Raw genomic sequence first — 26251 nt, forward strand, 5'->3', positions numbered from 1 at the left:
AACGGAGTGCGCTGCTCTTCATTGGATCATCTCTATCTCTTCTATCAACCATATCTGGTTCGGATCCCACACTGCTGAGCAGTATTCAAGAAGTGGGTGAACAAGCGTACTGTAACCTATTTCCTTTGTTTTCGGATTGCATTTCCTTAGGATTCTTCCAATGAATCTCAGTCTGGTATCTGCTTTACGGACGATCAACTTTATATGATCATTCCATTTTAAAACACTCCTAATGAGTACTCCCCGATAATTTATGGGATTAACTGCTTCCAGTTGCTACCTGCTATTTTGTAGCTAAATGATATGGGATCTATCTTTCTATGTATTCACAGCACATTACACTTGTCTACATTGCGATTCAATTGCCATTCCCTGCACCATGCGTCAATTCGCTGCAGATCCTCCTGCATTTCAGTACAATTTTCCATTGTTACAACCTCTCGATACACCACAGCATCATCTGCAAAAGCCTCAGTGAACTTCCGATGTCATCCACCAGGTCATTTATGTATATTGTGAATAGCAACGGTCCTATGACACTCCCCTGTGGCACACCTGAAATCACTCTTACTTCGGAAGACTTCTCTCCATTGAGAATGACATGCTGCGTTCTGTTAACTAGGAACTCCTCAATCCAATCACACAATTGGTCTGATAGTCCATATGTTCTTACTTTGTTCATTAAACAACTGTGGGGAACTGTATCGAATGCCTTGCGGAAGTCAAGAAACACGGCATCTACCTGTGAACCCATGTCTATGGCCCTCTGAGTCTCGTGGACGAATAGCGCGAGCTGGGTTTCACATGACCGTCTCTTTCAAAACCCATGCTGATTCCTACAGAGTAGATTTCTAGTCTCCAGAAAAGTCATTATACTCGAACATAATACGTGTTCCAAAATTCTACAACTGATCGACGTTAGAGATATAGGTCTATAGTTCTGCACATCTGTTCGACGTCCCTTCTTGAAAATGGGGATGACCTGTGCCCTTTTCCACCGCTCTTCTAGAGACCTACGGTACACCGCTGCAAGAAGGGGGGCAAGTTCTTTTGTGTATTCTGTGTAAAATCGAACTGGTATCCCATCAGGTCCAGCGGCCTTTCCTCTTTTGAGCGATTTTAATTGTTTCTCTATCCCTCTGTCGTCTATTTTGATATCTACCATTTTGTCATCTGTGCGACAATCTAGAGAAGGAACTACAGTGCAGTATTCCTCTGTTAAACAGCTTTGGAAAAAAGACATTTAGTATTTCGGCCTTTAGTCTGTCATCCTCTGTTTCAGTACCATTTTGGTCACAGAGTGTCTGGACATTTTGTTTTGGTCCACCTACCGCTTTGACATAAGGCCAAAATTTCTTAGGATTTTCTGCCAAGTCAGTACATAAAACTTTACTTTCGAATTCATTGAACACCTCTCGCATGCCCTCCTCACACTACATTTCGCTTTGCGTAATTTTTGTTTGTCTGCAAGGCTTTGGCTATGTTTATGTTTGCTGTGAAGTTCCCTTTGCTTCTGCAGCAGTTTTCTAACTCGGTTGTTGTACCACGGTGGCTCTTTTCCATCTCTTACAATCTTGCTTGGCACATACTCATCTAACGCATATTGTATGATGGTTTTGAACTTTGTCCACTGATCCTCAACACTATCTGTACTTGAGACAAAACTTTTGTCAGGTACTCTGTAATCTGCTTTTTGTCACTTTTGCTAAACAGAAAAATCTTCCTACCTTTTTTAATATTTCTATTTATGGCTGAAATCATTGATGCAGTAACCGCTTTATGATTGCTGATTCCCTGTTCTGTATTAACTGTTTCAAATAGTTCGGGTCTGTTTGTCACCAGAAGGTCTAATATGTTATCGCCACGAGTCGGTTCTCTGTTTAACTGCTCAAGGTAGTTTTCAGATAAAGCACTTTAAAAAATTTCACTGGATTCTTTGTCCCTGCCACCCGTTACGAACGTTTGAGTCTCCCAGTCTATATCCGGCAAGTTAAAATCTCCACCCAGAACTATAGCCTGGTTGGGAAATCTATTCAAAATATTTTCCAAATTATCCTTCAGGTGCTCAGCCACAACAGCTGCTGAGCCTGCTTTAACCATGACCTTCACCCAAATCATTTCACATTTCGGATCTCCGTCAATTTCCTTCAATACTATTGCACATCTTATTTCTATAAACACGCCTCCCCCTTCACTGTCCAGCCTGTCTCTGTGGTATACATTCCAACCTGAGTTTAGGATTTCATTACTGTTTACGTCTGGTTTCAGCCAACTTTCTGTTCCTAGTAATATATGGGCGTTGTGACCATTTATTAATGAGAGCAGTTCTGGGACCTTTCTATAGACGCTCCTGCAGTTTACTATTAGCACATTAATATTGTTATTCCCTGTTGCATTTTGCTTACTCCTACCTTGCCGCATCTCAGGAGGCATCTTGTCGTGCCTAGGGAGGGAATTCTCTAACCTAAAAAACCCCCATGTACTCCGCTACCCTTGTAGCTGCTTCCGGCGTGTAGTGCATGCCTGACCTATTCAAGGGGACCCTACATTTCTCCACCCGATAGCGGAGGTCGAGAAATTTGCACCCCAGATCTCTACAGAATCGTCTGAGCCTCTGGTTTAAGCCTTCCACTTGGCTCCAAACCAGAGGACCGCGATCGGTTCTGGGAACGATACTACAAATAGTTAGCTCTGATTCCACCCCGCGAGCGAGGCTTTCCGCCTTCACCAACTCCGCCAACCGCCTGTACGAACTGAGGATGACCTCTGAACCCAGATGGCAGGAGTCATTGGTGCCGACATGAGCAACAATTTGCAGTCGGGTGCACCCAGTGCTCTCTATCGCCGCCGGTAGGGCCTCCTCCACATCTCGGATGAGACCCCCCGGTAAGCAGACAGAGTGAACACTGGCCATCTTCCCCGACCTTTCCGCTATTTCCCTAAGGGGCTCCATCACCCGCCTAACGTTGGGGCTCCCAATAACTAATAAACCCCTCCCCCTGTGTGCCTGGTCGGACCTTGCTGAAGGAGCAGCCACATGTCCACTTACAGGCAGAGCGGGCGATGCCAAATGGCCAGCCTCCACATTTACCCTCCACCTCGTGCGCCGCAAACGGCGCTGAACCCACCACTCCCCTTGGGGAGAGGGTGGCCCAACCGCGCCAAGTACCCGCGAAGATGTCTCGACAGCAGGGACAGTGGGTGAAGCATGTAACACCTGGGATGTACCTTGCGATGCACCAGACTCCCCACTGCCGCTACACTCTGAGGCAGCAGCCTGAAGACGGCTGACCACGGCCATCAACACACTCAGCTGTTCGCGAAGAGTGGCCAGCTCCTCCTGCGTCCATACACAGCAGTCACACATCCTATCCATCCTAAGGAATCAATTTCCTGAAGAGATTTAATCAATTTCAAAGTGGTGCAAAGACTGGAAACTTACATTAAATGTTCAGAAATGTAAAATTGTGCACTTAACAAAATGAAAAAATGTAGTATCCTATGACTACAATATCAATGAGTCACCATGGGAATCGGCCAACTTATACAAATATCTGGGTGAAACACTTTTGTACGGACAGATGTGACAGATGGGTAGATCACATAACTAATGAGGAGTATTGAATAGGATTGGGGAGAAGAGAAGTTTGTGGCACAACTTGACCAGAGGAAGGGATCGGTTGGTAGGACATGTTCTGAGGCATCAAGGGATCACCAATTTACTATTGGAGGGCAGCGTGGAGGGTAAAAATCGTAGAGGGAGACCAAGAGATGAATACACTAAGCAGATTCAGAAGGATGTAGGTTGCAGTAGGTACTGGGAGATGAAGAAGCTTGCACAGGATAGAGTAGCATGGAGAGCTGCATCAAACCAGTCTCAGGACTGAAGACCACAACAACAACAACAACAACAACAACAACAACAACAGATGTGAAATGGTCACATAGGTTCAGTCGTGGGCAAAACAGGTGGTAGACTTCAATTTATTGATAGAATACTGGGTAAGTGCAGTCAGTCTACAAAGAAGATTGCTTACAAATCACTTGTGTGACTGGTTCTAGAATATTGCTCAAGTGTGTGGGACCCATAGCAAAAGGTCTAACAGGGGATAATGAACATATACAGAGAAGGCCAGCACGAATGTTCAAGGGTTTGTTTATTCCATGGGAGAGTGTCACACACATACTGAAGAAACTGAACAGGAAGACTCTTAAAGATAAGACATAAACTATCCCAAGAAAGTCTGTTAATGAAGTTTCAAGAGCTGGCTTTAAATGATCACTCTACGAATACACTAAAATCCCCTAAGTATTGCTCACATAGGGATCATGAGGATAAGATTGGAACAATAATAATTGTAGATGTAGAAGAACATCCTATAGAGGCCTGTTTGCGGAACTAGGGATACTAATTGCTGCTTCCCAATATCTTTATTACTTAATGAAATTTGACTTTAAATACACGCCTCTTTTTCAAACCAACACTCGGATCATAAAATTAACAGCAGAAATAAGAATAATCTTCACAAAGGTTAAGTCCAGAAAGGTATCAGTTACTAAGGAACATACATTTTCAGTAACTTGCCAGCAGCCATAAAAAGTTTATTAGCAGTTAAATTTCAGTTTAAGAGGAGTCTAAAGGGGTTATTGGTGGGCAGCTGCTTCTCCTCCATTGATGTATTTTGCAGTAGAACCAAATAATGTGTAAATGTTGTTAATAATATCAAATAATGTGAGTAGTATGTACAGTCTGGCTTCTGTATAAGTATGGTGCAGTAATGCAGTTATTGTAAATAAAATGTTACCTTGTAAACAAAAATTGCTTGAAATTTTTTGGCATATTCCACATCCATGAGAACCTTTTCATTATAATTTGTGAAAGGTACAGTAGCACATTTGTTTTTAATTGTAAATATTTATTGTGTATTCTTGTTTTTTGAAGTGTTCTACATCCTGGAAGACCTCCTAATTATGAATATATTGGTATGAAAAGTACATCTAATCTATCCGTACTTGTTTATACTTGTGTGTATGCTGGGTGTGAACGTCTTACATGTTCTGAACAGCATGTAGTGAGTCTTTCAAAATTAACAACAGTAAGTTGTATGTAAATCAGTTATTAATGTTAATGAAAATGTCTTTAGCAGACCTTTCTAAAACTATATTTAACTCACTATTCATTGCAATACCTTTATCATCTGTAAATAAAAGAAACTCTTATCTTGGAATATAACTGATGAGAGGTCATTATGTACGCAAGGAAAAGCAGTGGCCTTGAGATGGACCCTTGTGTAACCCCACATGTCATTATTTCCCAATCTGATGATGACTATAGATTCAGTCTCTCATAATGAAACCCTTTGTTTCCCATTTTCGAGATATGTCTAGAACCATTTTTCAGCATTGCCAGTGAAGCCACAGTACCCTAATTTAGTTGCAAGTATGTTGTGATTCACACAGTCAAATGCCTTTGACAAATCACGGAAAACACCTGTAACCTGTAAATTATTATCTAATGAATTAAGTACATCCTCTCTTTATGTGTGAACAGCATTCTCAGAAGCCTTCATAAATCCAAAATGTGTTTTGGAATGTATGTTATTTGTGATTAAAAAGCTGCCTCTAAATTACCTTTTATAAATGCATTGATGAGCATTAATGAGAATGCTGGCAAAGAAAGAAACTGGTCTGCAGTTTGATGGCATTTCTTTATCCCTTTCTTGAACAGAGGTTTAATTTCAGCATATTTCAGTCAGTCAGGAAATGTTTCAGTGATAAGACTTATTGCAAAAACAATTTAAGATTTTACTGAACTCACTAGAACATTCTTTAACAAACTTCGTTGATGTTTCATCAAACAACTATAACGCCTTGGTTTTAAAGCTTTTACCATGGAAGTTACTTCATTTGATGAAGTGAGTGCCATATTCATCTAACTGAAGCTTTTTGTCAAGGCTAGTCTCAGATATTCTAGGGCGTCGTTTACTGGTCCTGACAATCCTACCTTATCAGCAACAAATATAATGTACTTGTTAAAGAGATCTGCCACACTACACCAATCTGTTACCAATGTATTATGAACCCTTAAAGCTGTCTCTTACTGTACATTTTTAGTTACAGCAGTCTCCTCTTTCATTATATTCCATATTGTTTCTATTTTGTTGTTTCATGTTGCTATCTTTTCCTCACAGTAAATTTATGTACATGTCTGGATTACTTTGCTTAATATTCTGCAGTATTCCTCGTAAGAGCTAAACGGACATCATTGGAGCTGTTTTTTGTCCTACAAGACACCTTTATTTCAGTGAATGTGTTGTAGTTTTTATTCAGTCATGAGCACTATAAACATATTCCCAATTCATACCTTTGACTAGTTACTTAAACATTTCATCTACATCTACATCTACATGGATACTCTGCAAATCACATTTAAGTGCCTGTCAGAGGGTTTGTTGAACCACCTTCACAATTCTCTATTATTCCAATCTCGTATAGCGTGCGGAAAGAACGATCAACTATATCTTTCTGTACGAGCTTTGATTTCCCTTATTTTATTGTGCTGATCGTTTCTCCCTATTTAGGTCAGTGTCAAAAAATATTTTCGCATTTGAAGGAGAAAATTGGTGATTGGGATATTGTGAAAAGATTCCATCGCAATGAAAAACGCCTTTTTAATGATGTCCACCCAAATCCTGTACCATTTCTGTGACACTCTCTCCCATATTTCACAATAATACAAAACGTGTTGCCCTTCTTTGAACTTTTTCAATGTACTCCATCAGTCCTATCTGGAAAGGATCCCACACTGCACAGTAGATCTGTTACTTTTTCCAAGTGTCCTGCCAATAAAACACAGTCTTTGTTTAGCCTGTCCCACAACATTTTGTACATGTTCCTTCCAAATTAAGTTGTTCGTAATTGTAATACCTAGGTTTTTCATTGAATTTAAGGTTTTTAGAATAGATTGATTTATTGTGTAACCATAATTCAATGAATTCCTTTCAGCACTCATGTGGATGACCTCACACTTTTCGTTATTTAGGGTCAACTGGCAATTTTTGCACCATTCAGATACCTTTTCTGAATTGTTTTGATCTTCTGATGACTTTATTAGCCTCATCTGCAAACAACCTAAGACGGCTGCTCAGATTGTCTCCCAAGTCATTTATATAGATAAGAAACAGCAAAGGGCCTCTAGCACTACCTTGGGGAACATCAGAAATCACTTCTGTTTTACTCAATGACTTTCCATCAATTACTACGAAATATGACTTCTCTGACAGGAAATCACAAATCCAGTTACATAACTGAGATGACATTCCATAAGCACACAATGCCACGACATGGCACTTCTGTGGTACAGTGTCAAAAGCCTTCCAGAAATCCAGAAATACAGAATCAATCTGAAATCCCTTGTCAGTAGCACTCAACACTTAATGTGAATAAAGAGCTACTTGTGTTTCATAGGAACAATGTTTTCTAAATCCATGTTGACTGTTTGTCAATAGGCAGTTTTCTTGAAGGTAATTCATAATGTTGGTAGGTTAACTCTTCTCCTGTACTCAGTTATAGGAGGCCTTTTAACCTGTTCAGTACTTACACCTAGAATGAGGAGCTACATTTCGTAGCCTGATAGGCTATTGATTATTGGTATTGTGTTGTGATTTTGTCACTTTGATTTGTCTATAATGATATTATTAATGACTGTCTTAGAGTATTTAGGTATCCTAGTTGATAAATTTATTGTGAGAATTAGAGTGAATGGCTGTTACTGACTAAACTGCCCTACACAGATGTTAGATTGACACAGCAAAAAATGCACTACTTTGAAAATAAATTTTAAAAAGCTGTTATTACACTATTACATTACTTTACTGCTGTTTATTTACTGCTGTTGACAAGACTCTAAAACTCTAACAATTTTTATGAACAAAATAACAGTTCCTTAATGCTGCAAGAATAAATGTCTCTTTGCCATGAACAATTTTTTACTGTCTTACTGTGAATTAGTGGTTTTAATTGATAATACGCTTCAGGTATTTACACAAACTGGCAACTGAATCTTGTGCATAATGTTTCAGTAATTGATAAAGTTCTCTTCTTAAGTGCTCTGAGCGTTGTTCATATGTGTTTGACCAAATCCACAGAATGGATGTAGCTTAGGCAGTGAGCCTATACAAAACCAGTGCTCAGAGTAGCTGCAGAATACAAGTAAGTTATACATAGAAATATTGTGCTTAACATAGAATCATTAACTCAGCCAGAATCCTGAATCATCAATCAGACTCGTGAAGAAAATCTTAGAAATCTCTAAAGTTTTCAGTAGACATAAAATTTATAGAAGGAAGGACTAAGAAGGTAGATTTTTAATTTTCCTTGGAATTCAGACTTGGTTATAGAACAGTAAGTGAACAGTTTAAAATACAAAGAACAGATTGTGTTTTAAGTTCTTTGAAAACTGAAGCTTTCATATGATCCTGTTGGAAAACAGAGAAATGGTTGAAGATGAAAACTTCTTATTCCTCAGATAGAATTTCAGGATCCTTCAAGGTAGATTTTTAATTTTCCTTGGAATTCAGACTTGGTTATAGAACAGTAAGTGAACAGTTTAAAATACAAAGAACAGACTGGGTTTTAAGTTCTTTGAAAACTGAAGCTTTCATATGATCCTGTTGAAAAACAGAGAAATGGTTGAAGATGAAAACTTCTTATTCCTCAGATAGAATTTCAGGATCCTTCTACATTTCTACCAAGCTTCACTCTTGCAACCCATCCTAGAATATTGCTTATGTGTGTGTGACCTGTACCAGGTAGGACTAACAGGAGATATTGTATGTATACTTAGAAGAGCAGTGTGAATGGTCACAGGTTTGTTTGATACATGGGAGGGCTGAGAAAACTGAGTTAGTAGACACTTGAAGATAGATGCAAACTGTCCTCTGAAACCCTACTGATGAAGTTTCAAGAACCAACTTGAAGTGAGCAATCTATAGACCTCTACTTATCACTCCTAAATGGATGACAAAGATGAGATTACATTAATTAAAGCTTGCACAGATGTGTTTCAGCATTCAATCTTCCAGCACTCCACATGTGAATTAAATGGCATAAAGCCCTAATAAGTAGTACATTGTGCCATGTGATTCACAGTGGTTTTTAGAGTATAGATGTAGATGTTGTTGGAATGGGCGATGTGTGCTAACCGTATTAATTAAGGAGATTAATAGAGTGCAATGTCAATATATTAAAGTTACTGATATATGTTTCCTGGTCTAAATTGAAGTTAGATTATCTTTCCTGTTTACATGTCAGTGTAATGTGTCTGTTTTACTTAACCTTTAAAGATCTGCACAAGAACTATGTAAACAGAAATAGAGAGAAATAAATAAAATAATAAAATAAATAAAAATAAATAAATAAAGGCTGGGTGTGGTGGTGGAATGACGGCTGTGTAGTGCTGGAATGGGAGCAGGGAAGGGGCTGGATGGGTGAGGACAGCGACTAACAAAGGTTGAGGCCAGGAGGGTTATGGTAACATAGGATATATTGCAGGGAAAGTTCCCACCTGCGCAATTCAGAAAAGCTGGTGTTGGTGGGAAGGATCCATATGGCACAGGCTGTGAAGCAGTCATTGAAATGAAGGATATGATGTTTGGTAGTGTGTTCAGCAACAGGGTGGCCCACTTGTTTCTTGGCCACAAATTGTCGGTGGCCATTCATGTGGACAGACATCTTGTTGGTTGTCATGCCCACAAAGAATGCAGCACAGTGGTTGCAGCTTAGCTTGTAGACCACATGACTGATTTCACAGGTATCCCTGTCTTTGATGGGGTAGGCGATGTTAGTGACTAGACTGGCATATGTGGTGGTGGGAGGATGTATGGGACAGGTCTGGCATCTAGGTCTATTACAGGGGTATGAGCTATGAGGTAAGGGACTGAGAGCCAGGGTTGTGTAAGGATGGACGAGTATATTGTGTAGGTTCGGTGGACAGTGGAATACTACTGTGGGAGGTGTGGGAAGGATATTGGGCAAGACATTTCTCATTTCAGGGCACAATGAGAGGTAATCGAAACCCTGGTGGAGAATGTAATTCAGTTGCTCCAGTCTTGGGTGGTACTGAGTTGTGAGGAGAAGACTCCTCTGTGGCCAGACAGTGGGGCTTTGGGAGGTGGTGGGAGACTGGAAAGATAAGGTAAGGGAGATTTGTTTTTGTACAAGTTTGGGAGGGTAATTACAGTCAGTGACGGCTTCAGTGAGACCCTCAGTATATTTTGAGAGGAACCGCTCATCACTGCAGATGCAACGACCATGGGTGGCTGGGCTGTACAAAAGGGACTTCTATTTTTTATTTATTTATTTTATTTTTCTCTCTATTTCTTTCTTTTTATTTCTTTCTCTCTATGTCTCTCCTTTTCCACTACTCCCCCCCCCCCCCCCCCCCAATCCCCATATCCCCTGCCTGTCACCCAACCTGCAGCAGTCAGCCATCCTCAGCATACTATCCCTCCCCCTCCCCATCACAGCCTCCTCCTTTCCACCACCCAGTTGCCCCTCCCGTCATGCAATGATGCTGCTATTCACAGTATGGTTTCAGTTGCCTGAGATTGCAGTGTGAGTGGCATTTGTGTGTGTGTGTGTGTGTGTGTGTGTGTGTGTGTGTGTGTGTGTCTACTGTTGACAATGGTCATTGGCTGAAACCTTTAAGCGTGAAAATCTTTTTGTTGTGCATATATAAGAATATACAGCCTACAGCTGCAGGTTAACTTTATCATTAACCTAGGTTTCAACATTATCAATAACGTCTTCTTCAGAACATAAATTATTATTTAAACACTGATTAAATAAGTTATCTGAATTTTTAAACCTGGATCAACAATCAGTTATTAATATCATCTCCTAGTTGTGTCTAGAACAAACAGTACTGCTGTACTGGTAGTTTGAATCGTACAAGCTTTAGCAGTTTTCAACTAGGATTTCTATCCATAAAATGAGATACTGAGGTGCTATTACATATATAGTTTAACAGTAGCATATTTTGTTGAGAAATAATGAATAAAACTTATGTTATTAAGGACAAATGATTCCTTGCGCAATAAAGATTAAAGAGACTTTTAACAATGGTCAGTACTGTGAACAGACTGATGGAGTTGCAATGGGAAGCCCGTTGTCACCTGCTGTGGCCAATTTGTTTATGGAGGACTTTGAGGAATGTGCTTTGGAGTCAGTGATCTTGAAACCTGCGTGTTTTTTTTTTCAGATATGTAGACGATACTTTTGTTGTGTGGCCTCATGGTAGTGAGAATTTAAACTGGTTTTTGGAACATCTGAATTCAATCCACCCGAATATTCACTTTACTATGGAGCTGGAAAAGAGTGGATGCCTTCCCTTCCTTGATGTGTTGGTCAAAAGGAAGACTGATGGTACGTTGGGACATTCTGTTTATAGGAAGCCCACCCACACTGACTTGTATCTGCGAGCTGATAGTTGTCACCATACAGCTCAGCGTGAAGGAGTACTTCGCACCTTGGTTCACAGGGCCCACGTTATCTCAGACTCTGAAAGTTTGGCAGCTGAGCTACCACATATAGAAGTCACCTTTCGTCAGAAGGGTTTTAGTGGGAGGCAGATCAAACGTGCGTTGCACCATCAGCCTTCTGTGCAACGGGTGAGTGACGATAGCAACGAAGTGGCATCTAAGTCTATGGACTTTTTGCCTTACATAGGAAGCATTTCCAACAGGATTGGCCGTATATTGCGGAAATATGATGTGAAATGTGTTTTTCGACCACTTTCTAAGATTAAGGCCCTGTTAGTGTCCGTAAAAGGTGATCTTGGTTTGCGTAAGGCTGTGGTCTATTGTATTCCTTGCAATTGTGGCATGTCATATATTGGTCAGACAATCAGACAGTGGAAGACTGGTGTATTGAACATAAGTGTCACACACGCTTACAACAGCTGAGCAAATCCACTATTGCAGAACATTGCCTTGACATCGGGCATCCTATGGAATACAACAACTTGAAGATTCTGGCTTCCACGTCCCGCTATTGGGATAGTGTTATTAAGGAAGCTGTTGAAACCAGACTATCAAGCAACCTTATTGACAGGGATGGTGGATTTTGTTTAAATGCTGCTTGGAATCTGGCTCTGTCTCTCATCAAAAAACAGAGGGACAGAATTAGTGCTACCTCACCTGTTGATTAATAGTAACTATCGATATTTCTGATGTTGGTTATCTTTGGTTGCGTTGACACTTGTTCTGTGTGTGGTGTCTTCCTTGTTTCTCCTCTGTGAACTGAGGTATTAAATCTGCTTGCACATTTTTTCTTCCTTGCATTTGTGCCTTGAGAATGGCAGGGTGTGCTCCTGTCGAAATATCGATGGTGTTCGACGCCATCACCCGGCAGCAAACCCGTAAGTTATTTGAACATTCGATTCGCCGGGAAAAATTAAGGTCTCACATGAATATTTTACTTTGTATGTTGTCCCTCATGTTTATAGTATATATATATATATATATATATATATATATATATATATATATATATATATATATATATATATATATATATATATATATATATATATATCCCGGGAACCTTTCCGCTCCCGGGATTGGAATGACTCCTTACCCTCTCCCTTAAAACCCACACCCTTTCATTTTTCCCTCTCCTTCCTTCCTTCCTGACGAAGCAACTGCCAGTTGCGAAAGCTTGTAATTCTGTGTGTGTGTTTGTGTGTTTTGTTCATGTGCCTGTCTGCCGGCGCTTTCCCGCTTGGTAAGTCTTGGAATCTTTATTTTTAATATATTTTTCCCATGTGGAAGTTTCTTTCTGTTTTATTTACATCGTCATATATATATATATATATATATATATATATATATATAAATAAAACAGAAAGAAACTTCCACATGGGAAAAATATATTAAAAACAAAGATTCCAAGACTTACCAAGCGGGAAAGCGCCGGCAGACAGGCACATGAACAAAACACACAAACACACACACACAGAATTACGAGCTTTCGCAACTGGCAGTTGCTTCGTCAGGAAGGAAGGAAGGAGAGGGAAAAATGAAAGGGTGTGGGTTTTAAGGGAGAGGGTAAGGAGTCATTCCAATCCCGGGAGCGGAAAGACTTCCCTTAGGGGAAAAAAAAAAAAAAAAGGACAGGTGTACATTCGCACACACACACACATATCCATCCGCACATACACAGACACAAGCAGACATATTTCAATATGTCTGCTTGTGTCTGTGTATGTGCGGATGGATATGTGTGTGTGTGTGCGAATGTACACCTGTCCTTTTTTTTTTTTTTTTTCCCCTAAGGGAAGTCTTTCCGCTCCCGGGATTGGAATGACTCCTTACCCTCTCCCTTAAAACCCACACCCTTTCATTTTTCCCTCTCCTTCCTTCCTTCCTGACGAAGCAACTGCCAGTTGCGAAAGCTCGTAATTCTGTGTGTGTGTGTTTGTGTGTTTTGTTCATGTGCCTGTCTGCCGGCGCTTTCCCGCTTGGTAAGTCTTGGAATCTATATATATATATATATATATTTGCTAAATTATTTAAGTATCTAGTCCCAAGGAATGCAATACAAACTGTATTTTATGTTGTAAAGAGTTAACCATGTCCAATATCATTGTATATATTCTTACGTGTGGGATTAGTAGGACTAAATAAATAAATATTGATGTGGCCCACATTCCTAAACATTTTCCTTCATACTGCAGTATGTGCATATGTGCTGTATCATAATTGACAATGTAAACTGCCACAAGTGTAAGTTAGGATAACAGAAGCAAAAACATGCTTTTAAATACTTGTCTGCAAACAAGCCATCTGAGAAAGTTGCGACTGTGTGGTTATGAGCAGCCACTGATTTCAGGATGAAATACTGCCCCAGTTGGTATAAATGAATGTGGAACATAAACTTTTTCACTAAGTCCTCATCTAATTATGCTTGGATTTAATCCAGGGCCAATCTTAAAAAGAAACACAATACTGCTTCAACATGTTACAGAATATAATTTACTGTTCACATAGTTGTTAAAGGAGGTGTTTCATTTGTCATAGATTTTGATGCAATATTGGACTCAACTTTGCAGTGACTTATGAAATCTTTCAAAAGCCACCACATCATCTCGTAAATCTTGACAAGACTGTGCAGTTTGCTTCTCCAGTTCTTCAACTTTATTAACAGGAGTGCTGTGCATTTTGCTTCAGAGATGACCACAGATGGAGAAATCCAAAGCACTGAGGTCAGATGATCTTTGAGTCCAAAGTACAAGCACTGTTTGATCTATACATCTTGGACCATATTAGGATGTACATATTGACTGCCATTGGCAGCAAAATGTGCATGTGCCCCATCATGTATCTACCACCTTTCCATTACTTGGGCCATGGATGAAATTTGAGCCCAATTAGCTGGCAACGTAATCAAAAAATTTACATTTCAAACGCATGGCAGTTTTTTAATGTTTAAATCCTTATTTAAAAATCTACATTTTACCTACAGTAATTGAATGCTAAGTCACATCCGTCACCATTCACCATTACTATTTTAAGCATTTAATGAAGTTCAGAAATATTATATTATAAATGTGTAGTATCTGTTCTTTCAGACATGTCCACAGGAACAGACATGACACATGTATGTATAAGTAAGGTGTGATGACCAAAGATCCATTCTTTCAACGTGGCCGCACATCGAGTCTGATCTATTATGGGAAATGGCAAGTGAGGTGTTCATGGGTAGGTGATGCTATGCTAATAGTATGTAACTGGCTGGGAAAGTCAGGTGGGAAGCATGCTTGGATGGCCTAAATGGTTAAGGCAACTGCTTGCATTAAACAGGAGATCCAGTTTTGAGTCCTGCTACAGCACAAATTTTCACTATACATTATAACAAATGCTCTGTCAACAGGATATATACGGGTCCTCACTATACTGTCCCACCAAAGAGAGGATATATACGGGTCCTGCCAACAGGATATATACGGGTCCTCACTATACTGTCCCACCAAAGTGAGAATTCAACATTGTAAACTTCTTCAATTACCTTCATTATTAATGTAGTTATCACAAAGTTAATAGTATTTGTTAAAGTTAAAATAATTAATACATTACCACAATATACACATATGGTATGTTGAACCCAATACTGGTAAGGAAGTTTGAGGCTGCGAAGAGGATGAATATAACATCCTTCAGGAGGGAAAAGTCTAACATTTCTGTCCATGTTTCTTTTGCCTCAGGTGAACAAGGTATACATCCACAAATAGTTGATTTTTCATGTTGTTCTTCTGCTGGTTCAGCCACATATGCAGGAGGTAGATGATTGTTGCTCGAAACTTTTTTCTGTTCAGACAGTAGGTTTGCAGACCTAAATAGAAGAAATAAATTACTTTATTAACCACAAGAAAAAAATTAAAAACTTAAATAGCCTATGCAGTATTAATGTTCCACAATAACAATTTTTGGTAATTTTAATGAAGTTGCTATCAACTGAGCATGGCCTATTGTGGAACAACAATATTCTGCAATTAAGTTCTCAATAAGTCAATGTTCCTCCAAGTGCCAACAGAAAATTCCATAAACAAGGAAAAAGGCTATTGACTTTTCCTAAGTCAGAGATTTAACTAGTGAAAAAATAATTTCTAGGATTTTCGCCACTTTCATATGAAATTTGTTAGTACACTTTTATAAAATGTTTTACATTGATTTATATACGAATAGAGTAATGTGGATGTGACTAATAGTAATGTACGGAAGCTTCAATCTCAAATTAGTGTACATAAATTTTAAGAAACTTCCTAGAAAACAAAAAGATTGCAAATTGCCTAATACAGATGTAGGACAAGCTCACATCAACCATATAACTATATCTTTTAACAACCAGAAAGAGATCATGAGTACAAAAGTTAGAAAGTGTGCAAATATAGAAACAGATCACTGACTGATCACAATAAAAATGAAATTTATTCCACAAACAAGGATTCCAAGAGAACAGCATAGGATCAAAAAATTGATACTGAAGCAAAAAAGTGAAGAAACAAGAATTTCAGCAATGGCTAAATATAGATTCAGAAGCCTGGGAGAAGATTAAAACAAAACTAGTCAAAACAGCCCTTGAAATAGCACCAGTCAAAAGACATAAAAACAAAGATGGTGGAATGGGCAACATGAAAAAGCATTATTGTTTAGAAAACAAGCCACGCAGAAATTGTATTCCACCACAAGAAGTGAAGACTTTATCAGCTTAAAACAGCAAAGATCTCAAACTTCAAAAATAATAAGGGCCATCAAAAGTAAATTTGAAAAGAACCAATTATACCTGACATGGCAGTTAGCCACAGCTTCAGATGTGGACAGAATGTGATGGCACTGTATTGTAATTCACAGTGATTGGCAATCAATGGAATTAGCAAAATATGATGCTGCATGGGAAGAAAACTTAATGTATGCATTAGAACAGGACATTTTGGTTGCTAAATGATACTTGATTAATTTGGAAACATGTTTAAAAAATCTGAAAGATGAACAAAACACATAAAATCACCCATTTCTTAGGCCTAAAATAAGCTGGCATGTAAAATCAAGAGAGAAAATTTTTTTAACTCCAAATAACAAATAAATATGACCTGCTATCACCAGATAGAGTTACACTCAAACAAGTAAAAATGAAAAATGAACTTCTGTCACCAGCAAGTGTTTTGAAGATTTAAGAAAAGGGAAAGTACTTATGAAATGAGTAATTAAATATGAAAAATAAGAAGGGAGAATTTTCTGATAGCCATGGAAGAGGCTCAGCAGGTGTCCAGTTATGAAAATGAAATTCAAAGTACTTGCCCCTATCAAGCCTAATGCCCTTCTATGCAAAGTGCTAAAAGCTGGTAAAACATTGACAAAAAAGAAAAGAAACTCACATTCAAATGATTTTGTTGTAGGTGTTCCACAGAGGCATGGTGTACATGAAAGTTCATGTATAAGTAAAGAAATTATCAGCACATCCAGAAAATCCTAGAAGATCTGTAGACGTTTTCAAGATATCACATTTACTGAAGCTAAAAGCACAGCAAGAGACCATTTCATAAAACATGGCCTGCACAGTAACAATTTTGGCAAAACAGTTATGGTACACACAGATAAATACTGGAAAATTTTAACTGCTCAAGACGTCAAATACATCGCCAATCCTACCGTCAACAGCAAAAGGAAGAGAAGTGTTGTCACTATCTCCATGCAAAGAGGGATCGTCACAAACTCGGGATGAAGCAGAAAGAAGAAACATCATTGTGCCCTGCAGAAGAGGATGAAACATCTGTCTCCCTCAGAAGAAGAGGCATCATCACTCTCTCACAAAAGTGAAGGACTATCACAGGCTGAGAATAAAAGGAAAAATGAAGAAACATCGCTCTACCCTGCATAAGGAGGAGAAGGAGAAGAGGAAGAAGAAGAAGAAGGAGGAGGAGGAGGAGGAGGAGAAGAAGAAATAACACTTTCCTCACCAGAGGAAAAAGCATTATGGCCAGCAGAGAAGCTGCCAGCAAAATTAAGGAAAAGAGAAAGAACTAAGAAATACAAATATATGAAGGATCAGGATTGTTGGTACCAGTAGCTAAGAAAAAAGGTTTCATAAAATATTTAGATATGCATATAAAATATGTTTCAACTGTAAGAGTCCCTGCCTGTCACACAGTTTTCATATCCCAGGAGATTCCATATCAGTGCACACTCAGATGCAGATTGAAAAATTCATTCTGGAAACAATCCGTCAGGGTTTGGCTAAGCCACATCTCCACAAAATCCTTTCTTCCAGAAGTGCCAGTTTTGTAGGAGAATTTCTGTGAAGTTTGGAGGGTAGGAGATGAGGTACTGGCAGAAGTAAAGCTGTGAGGATGGGTCATGCATTATGATCGGGTAGTTCAGTTGGTAGAGCACTTTCCCATTAGAGGTAAAGATCCTGGGTTTGAGTCTGGTCTGAGGGCCGGTCCAACACAAAGTTTTAATCTGTCAGTAAGTTTCATTTCAGTGCACACGCCACTGCAGAGTGAAAAATTCATTCTGGAAAAATGAAATTAGTATTTACAACATACAGGACTACAAAAAGGTGGCTTATGTATGCAGATGTGAATATAAAGGTAGAGGAGTTGCAGTACATGTACACAGTGAAATGGGGACTGCATGCCATGCTCAGTGGACAACTGTACAGAAACATTCTTGGAATCAGCAGTAGTAAATACAATGTTCAAAGTGAAAAAGAATTTGCTATTAGGGATATACAGACCACCAAACAGTCAGATAAATGATTTTGTAAAGGAGCTAGATGTGCTGTTAGACAAGGTTATCAGGGAATTCCCACACATAGTACCAGACAATCTAAATACGAACTCACTGAAAGACAACTGTTGTACATAGAGATCTGACGATCTAATCAACACTTATTATCTTTATTTAGTTGTAAATAGTCTCATAGGTTGCAGTAAAAATACAAACATGTGAATACATGACTGCATATCATGTAATAACCAATATACCAGATCACAGACAAAATGTGCAAGTCTTAAATGTAGCCATAGCAGATCACTATGGAGTATTAACTTAATTATCTGACAAGACAGCAAAGTCAGAAAAATCCTTAAAGAGTTGCAACTAACAGGCCAGCAATCCTAGTCAGGCTATAAAGATTAGCAGAGTCTGATGAATGGACTGATATTTAACAAAAAACATAAGTAAGACATGGGAATAATTTTACAAAATATTAGCCAAGGACATATATATTGCATGCTACATACATATTACATGCCCAGTTGTAAGTAGAAATACAAATGATAAGTACAATAAAAAATTGAGCTATAACAGATGTAATAAATAAGAGGGAAGAGCTAAGAACCATATATGAATATTGCTAGGCAAAACCAACACAAGAAAATCATGATACCTATAGAGACAAGAAGAGATCACATAAAAAATGATAAAATCAATAAAAATGGAATGGTCGCTGCTACTAATATCACAAGGACCATATAGCATCACATAAAGAAAGAAAATGAAGATGTAGACATGAAAAACAGTAGAAACATAACTAACAAGAAAAATGGGAAGAAAACAATGGACTCTCAAGAAGTCAGCAATATTTGAAACTCACATTATGGTGGGGTAGGAGACAAATTAATCAGACAAAACTGTCACAAAAGCAATCAAAGTACTTCTCATAAGATAACATTTTTATTCTGTTTCCCATAAAATCAATCTGAAAGTTAAAAATACTTTGTAGTTTAACAGCAAAAATTACTGTGAAACTAGACAATATATCAAGCAAAGTAATTAAATGCTACCTGCAGTGAGTAATAAAGCCCTAGACTTTTCTTAGCCAGAACAAAATGAAAATTTCATACAGGTGTAAAAAAAATGTGAAGTGACCCCTATATACAAAGGTAGCAGCAAATACTTTCCAGGAAATTACAGGCCAATAACTATGATACCTATCTTACCTAAAACAACAGAAAGTGGAATTATAGACTGTACAAAATTATGTAGGAAATTGTAATATTTAACACTATTTTGTAATGTACCAGACATAGTACCCTACAAGTGTCGGGCAAGTCATCAACTTTTCTCTGTACAAACACAAACAATTACATTTACACACACACACACACACACACACACACACACACACACACACACACACACACACACACCAGGCTTTTACATTTTTGTCTGTGATATATTGCCCCTTCTAACTGTTCTGCCAATGAATTGCAGTCTTTGGTTTGTTCTACCCACACCATTATCTATGTGATCATACCAATTTAGGTTATCTGTAATTGTAATCCCCAAGTATTTAATTTACAGCCTTCTGATTTGTGTGACTTATCATGTAATTGTAATTTAGTGGATTTCTTTCAGTACTCATGTGAATAGCTTCACACTTTTCTTTATTCAGAATTTATTGCCACTTTTCTCACTATGCAGATATCTTACCTAAATCATTTTGCAATTCATTTTGGTGATCTATTGACTTTACAAGACAGTAAATGACAGCATCATCGGCAAACAATCTAAGAGAGCTAATCAGATTGCCTCTTGTGTGATTAATATAGATCAGGAACAAAAGCTGCCTATATCACTTCTTTGGTGAACTCCGGATTTTACGTCTGTTTTACTCTATTTACCTGCCTGCCAATTGGCTACAAAGTTCCTGTCTCTACATTAGAGCATTACTTGCACAACCCACTCAACCTTTAGGGGTAGAGGATGAAAAGTAGTAAATGAAATACAAAAAACTAGACAAGTGTAAGCAGGACTTGCCTACTGAGTGTTCTGTACAAACTTAATAATGTATATAGATAATAATAATAGTAATAATAATAATAATAATTATTTCATGTGACACAGTGGCCTGGTTCAAGTCTTTCTATTGGATGCCACTTTGGCAATCTGTGTGTCCCTGACCTACCCCAGTTATCCAACAGGAGAGAAGGGACTTACAGTTCCGTGTGAAATTCCAACCACATGTTATTTCACATCCTTGAGAGATGTATACTAGTTTAAGACAAAGACTGAAAAATCTATGGTCTGCCCATGATTTGATCACATGGCTTCTCAGTTTCCAGGCATGCGCTTTACTGCTAGACCGCCAGGAACAACATGTACATAAATAGTCCAGTCATAGGTTCTGATAACCGAGTTCACAAGTACCAAATTAGGTGACACATATGGGCATATCTTCTGAAAGCAGTGGCTTAGAAGCTTTTTGCACTGTCACACGCCCACAGATCTTAGTATCTGATACAAATTTAAACTTGATACCTCTACCTGTTCCTGAGAAAATGGGGTCTTAACAATCAGACAGACAGACAACAAAGTTGATGCCATGAGGGTTCCCTAAAAACTAAATGAAACATGTAGCAGTGCAGAGACTTGATCTAAGACTGCCAATGAATGTTTCATAGTTAATCTTCAGAATAATTGTCATGTAATTTTCCTCACATGCAATAAGTGCATGGGGATTACAGTCATAGGTGAGAGCAACATTTGGCATGAAAACACGGAAGTTCTAGGATGAGACAAAGGAGTACTTCAGTATCTCTGAATTTCAACATTTTGCACCAGGTTAGCATGACAAGAACCCCAAACACTGCACACTAGAGCTCTGCAAAAAATTCCTTAACCAATGGTTTCTGCCTGAAACCATAATCTTCTTATTATTATTATTTTATTTTTATTTATGTAGCAGTACCTTTTGCATGAAAACACCAATGCTATTGCAAGACAGAGACAACTAGTGATACATAGGTACTTCTACAAATGTAGTGCATTGTAGCAGTCACTCACGAGATTCAAAGAAATGTTCAGCACGGACATTATGCTTCATGATTGTAAGAGATTGTGCCTTCTTTATTTTTTTTTTTTTTTAATACTGATCATATTGGTGACATCACTGACAGTGGAAGTAAGTATATCTTAAGTTACCAAAACATAAATTTGATTTTGTACTACTGCTGTTACAAGTGGTTTGGAAATGAAACCACTGGAGTAATACATCCTTTTGATATAAACTTATTAACTTTTAGGCACATTGTTGCTTGTTATTTAGAACTAGCATTTGTTTTAGGCATTATGTGTTCCTGGAAATTTTGAGATGTGTGATTGTGTCTAAGAAAAATGCAAAATTGCTTCCAAATATATCAACGAAAGGACTGATGGTTGATAACTGTATGTCCCAGAGGCTCCAAAGTTAAACACTTTCTTAAAACAACTGACTGTTTACTCTTCACCAGTTTTTTCTTGTATTCATTGCTTACTGTGACAATAAAGGCCAATTTTGTGAAAAATTTAAAATTAATTTTTTAAAATATTGTTGTTACTCCAAAGGTTAACATCTGCACTACATTTTCCCAGTTTGCACTGATGGTTAGCTCAGTAGACTCACCTCCAGGAGCACAATGGTTCAAATCCCTATCAAACTGTCTAGATTAAGGTTTTCTGTAATTTCCCATAATCATACAGGCAAATTCGGGATGGTTCCTTTGAAAAGGGCATGGCCAGTTTCCTTCACCATCCTTTTCTGATCCAAGTTTGTGCACTATTGAAGGGATGCTAAAGTCTAATCCTCCTTTCTTTTCCCAGTTTGCAGCCCAAAAAATCAAAATCTGTATAAAGTAGCTACAGAAAACGTTAATCTGGATCACCATAAGGATTTGAATGCAACTCCTGCTGAATATCAGTCCAGCAAAGTAGCAGCCCATCACTAATATAACTGAGAATTCATAGATGAATTCAAAAATTTTCCATACATAAGAAAATCATTTAAAGTCCATTTGAAACATATACAACATATATAATTTTGGTACAAAATACAGCTATAAAAGAAAAGATTGACCCTGAAATAACATCAGTACACTCTATTCATGACAGGGAAACAACTTAAATAAAACTGGAAGTGCCAAAACAGGAGCATAATTAAGTTTGCTGGTCTCCCATCACACACCTCCCCAGGTGGTTGATAGGGGAAAGCTCATCAGATATGATGAGACAATAAAATACTCGGGGTGGACCAAAATCAGCACTGCTACCTTGTAGTAGGTAGAGGAATCTACAAAGGCCTTAGCCTTTAGGAACACCCCTACATAAAAAGACCTGGTCATCCAGGTTGGGCAGTTGTACGCAGGGCCAATAACTCAGCTATGGAAAACTCTAATATTACAAATATCTCACATATGCCTCGGATGAAAAATGGATCCCAAAATATGATGACTTTGCAATGGAAATCTAACAGGAGAGTTGGAACATGGAATGTACGGAGTATGTGTAAAACATGATCCTTCCAAAGACTCAGTAAACAACTAGACATTAACAATGTAGCAATAGCACCAATACAGGAAACATGTCTATTAGGTCTGGATATACAAGATACGGATAAGTACACAATATTCAAAAGTGGTAAAGAAAATGGTTATCATGAATTTGGAATGGCCTTCTGTGTACTAAATGATATTCTACCTACAGAAATAAAGTTTGAAGCCATTGATGAAAGACTATGCTATCTTAGAATCAGGTCCAAGTGGTTCAACTTGTCACTAATAAACTGTCATGCACCAACTAATAACAAAGATGATGTAATAAAGGATAACTTCTATGAAAACTTATCAGACCTGTGGAACAAATTACCAAAACATGATAGATAATAATAGGTGATTTTAATGCAAAGATAGGAAAAGAGGATATTTTTAAACCAATTGTTGGAAAAGCAAAGTCTGAATGAGGAAAGTAATGACAATGCCATTCGGCTAGTAAATTTCACTGCATCAACAAGTATGATCATTAGCAGTACTACCTCCCCTCATAAGAGAATACATAAAGAAACATGGTACTCAAGTGATAAGAAAACAGCAAATCAGATTGATCATGTTCTCATAGACAGCAAACACATAAAAACAATCAGTGACATACGATCCTTCTGAGGAGCTGAAATGGGGTCAGAACATAATCTAGTAATAAGTGCATTGAAAATCAAGATGAAGGCAGTATCAAAAGTGAAATGCAGACTGGAAAACATGAACAGATTTGATTTGCAAAATGTGATAGGGACAGAAGGAATAATGAAGTACAAACTTGAAGTTTCAAACTGGTTTGAGGCCTTAAGTGTGGCATCGATAGCTACGATGCCAGAACGTACGTGCAAGTTCTTAGGTTGGCAATGCAACAGACACTGATGACAGCGCCCTCTAGTTGGCGCTGTGCAGCTCTATGAGCACTGCTCCAGATTCAGCCCATTTGATTCCGAGTAGACGACCAAGCAACATTGTTTCTACTTCATAGTAGGCGAGCCTTTGTAACTTGATGTACGGCTTCGCACCTACATGCTCATCTCAGCCAAAGTTAAGTACTTAGTAAAACCACTTTTATTTGCAGTACCAATTGTTCTACCTCACCTGCTCCCCCTAGCTTCCTACATTCAGCCTACCCTCAGTTTTCAGGAGCAGACCCACGTGCCACCTTCCAGGCAGGATACAAAGTTAAGTAATATGGAAAAAAGCCTTGAAATGACCAGTGATGAATACTGGAATAATATAAAAGAAGTCATCCTCACAGCTGCAAATAATAACCTGCAGAGTGCTAAGAAAGGCAGCAAGAAATGGGTCGATGAAGAGAGTGAAGAAGCTGAAGCCAAGGTTATGAAACTATGGAAAAAATGGTTGCAAAAAAATAAGAATTCTGAAATAGAACTTGCTTATTGGCAGGCTCAAAGGCAGACAGACAAACTTAACTGGAAGAAAAAGAACAATTCCTAAAACAATAGTTTGAATCTATTCATGAATATAATAAAAGTAACAACATCCAGAAAATGTATGGTACAATCAACAAAATTAGAAAAGGTTTTAATTACAAAACCAAGGTGATTAAGGATTAAATGGCAATATGATGACTGAATCAAGAAAAATTTTAGTGACAAGCAAGGAGTATTTTGGCAACCTGCTGAATTGTTCTGATCCAGAACACCAATTATTAGTTCCAGCAACGGTCACAATTGTGAGGAAATTCCAGAAACCACATATGAGGAGGTAGTAGAGTGTATCAAATGCCTAAAAATTGGTAAAGCAACTGGCAGTGACAGCATCTCAACTGAGATACTAAAATATGGAGGAGAAGCATTGCACAGACATTTATTTTATCTTATACAGATAATGTGGTAAACAGAGAACATTCCAACAGAGAGGAGAGAATTACTAATAGTCCCTACACATAAAGAAGGAGACAGGGAAGATCTCAGAAACTATAGAGCAATATCATTAGTCAATACAGGTTATAAGATTTTATCTTGTTGGTGGCTCTGCTGCTTAAAACCATATGCAGAAAATATAATTGGGGATTATCAAAATGACTTCTGCAAAAGTAGATCCACCATTGACAACATATTTGGAATCAAATACATAAATGAAAAAGTTTGGGACTATAAACAACAAGTACATTATCCATTCATCGATTTCATGAAAGCTGATGACTCTGTCCATAGACAAAGCTTTTGCAATGTAATGACTGAATTTGGTTTACCAATTAAATTGATAAATCTCTGCAAAGTATGCATGGATGAAAACACAACCAGGCTTTTACCAAATGGATTAAAGTCTGATCATTTTAAAAATAAAACTGGGTTAAAACAAGGGGATGCTTTGTCACCCCTTTTCTTCAATACAGCTTTAGAAAGAGTTGTGAGGAAACTCAAACTGGTACCTGCTGGGATCCTCCAATAAATCAAAATTAACATGTTAGCATCCGCAGATGACATAGTGCTCATTAGAAACAATGAAATAGCAGAAGCGTCAAGACTTGGCATGAAAGTAAATGACGAGAAAACAAAATACATGATAGTCCAAAGATGCAGAGATCAGTGAGAGAACCAATCACATCTAATAGTTGGTGAACACAAATTCGAATGTGTTGAATGGTTCCAATTTCTGGGATCAGTAACAGATGAGCAAAATCAGAGACAGGTAGAAATAAAAGTGAGGCTGCAAAATGCTAACCGAGCCTATTATGAAATACAAAATCTCTTAGTGTGCTAACTGCTGACTAGGAAAACTAAAGTAAAGTTATATAATACAATCATTAAACCAGTTCTAATGGGGTAGAAACATGGAGCCTAATGAAAACAGAACACCACCATTTACAAGTGTTTGAGAATAAAGTTTATAGAAAAATCTTTGGTTCACATTATGACAATGAGTCAAAATGCTGGAAGAGAAGACACGACATAGAAATCCACAAGGTACCACAACAACGAACTACAGTAAAGGTAATAAATGCTAGAAGACTGCAATGGGCTGGCCATATGATGAGAATGAAATAAGACAAATTGTGTTAAGAATATACAGAGAGAAGCCATATGGCAAAAGGCCAAGGGCCAGACCCAGGAGTAACTGGTGCAATGAAACTCATTGCATATGTGAAAGATTGGGAATAAGTAACTGGAAAGAGGCAGCACAAGACAGGAGCATCTGCAGGAGTCATGCGAGATCAGCACGGGAGGTTCAAGTCCCTTAGACACCTGCTACTACTATTACTACTACTACTACTACTACTACTACTAAGAAAATCATTATGAAGTCCATTTGAAACACATACAACATATATTATTTTGCTACAAAATACAGCTATAAAAGAAATATATTGACCCTGAAATAACATCATTATACTCTATTCATGAGAGGAAACAATTTAAATAAAACTGAAAGTGC

The 26251-nt window shown here is 38.1% G+C and overlaps 1 protein-coding gene across 1 annotated transcript in view; it reads right to left on the bottom strand.

Moving 5' to 3' along the window:
* The window catches only part of LOC126272251 (monocarboxylate transporter 9), a 627258-nt gene that overhangs the window by 18411 nt on the left and 582596 nt on the right, over positions 1-26251 (bottom strand). Inside the window, exon 6 of the mRNA XM_049974965.1 lies at positions 15135-15390. Within this exon, the coding sequence (XP_049830922.1) occupies positions 15135-15390 (256 nt within the window). The remainder of the gene's footprint in view (positions 1-15134; positions 15391-26251) is intronic.

This window comes from Schistocerca gregaria, chromosome 5 (genome assembly GCF_023897955.1).
Source record: "Schistocerca gregaria isolate iqSchGreg1 chromosome 5, iqSchGreg1.2, whole genome shotgun sequence".
Classification (NCBI taxonomy): Eukaryota; Metazoa; Arthropoda; class Insecta; order Orthoptera; family Acrididae; genus Schistocerca; species Schistocerca gregaria.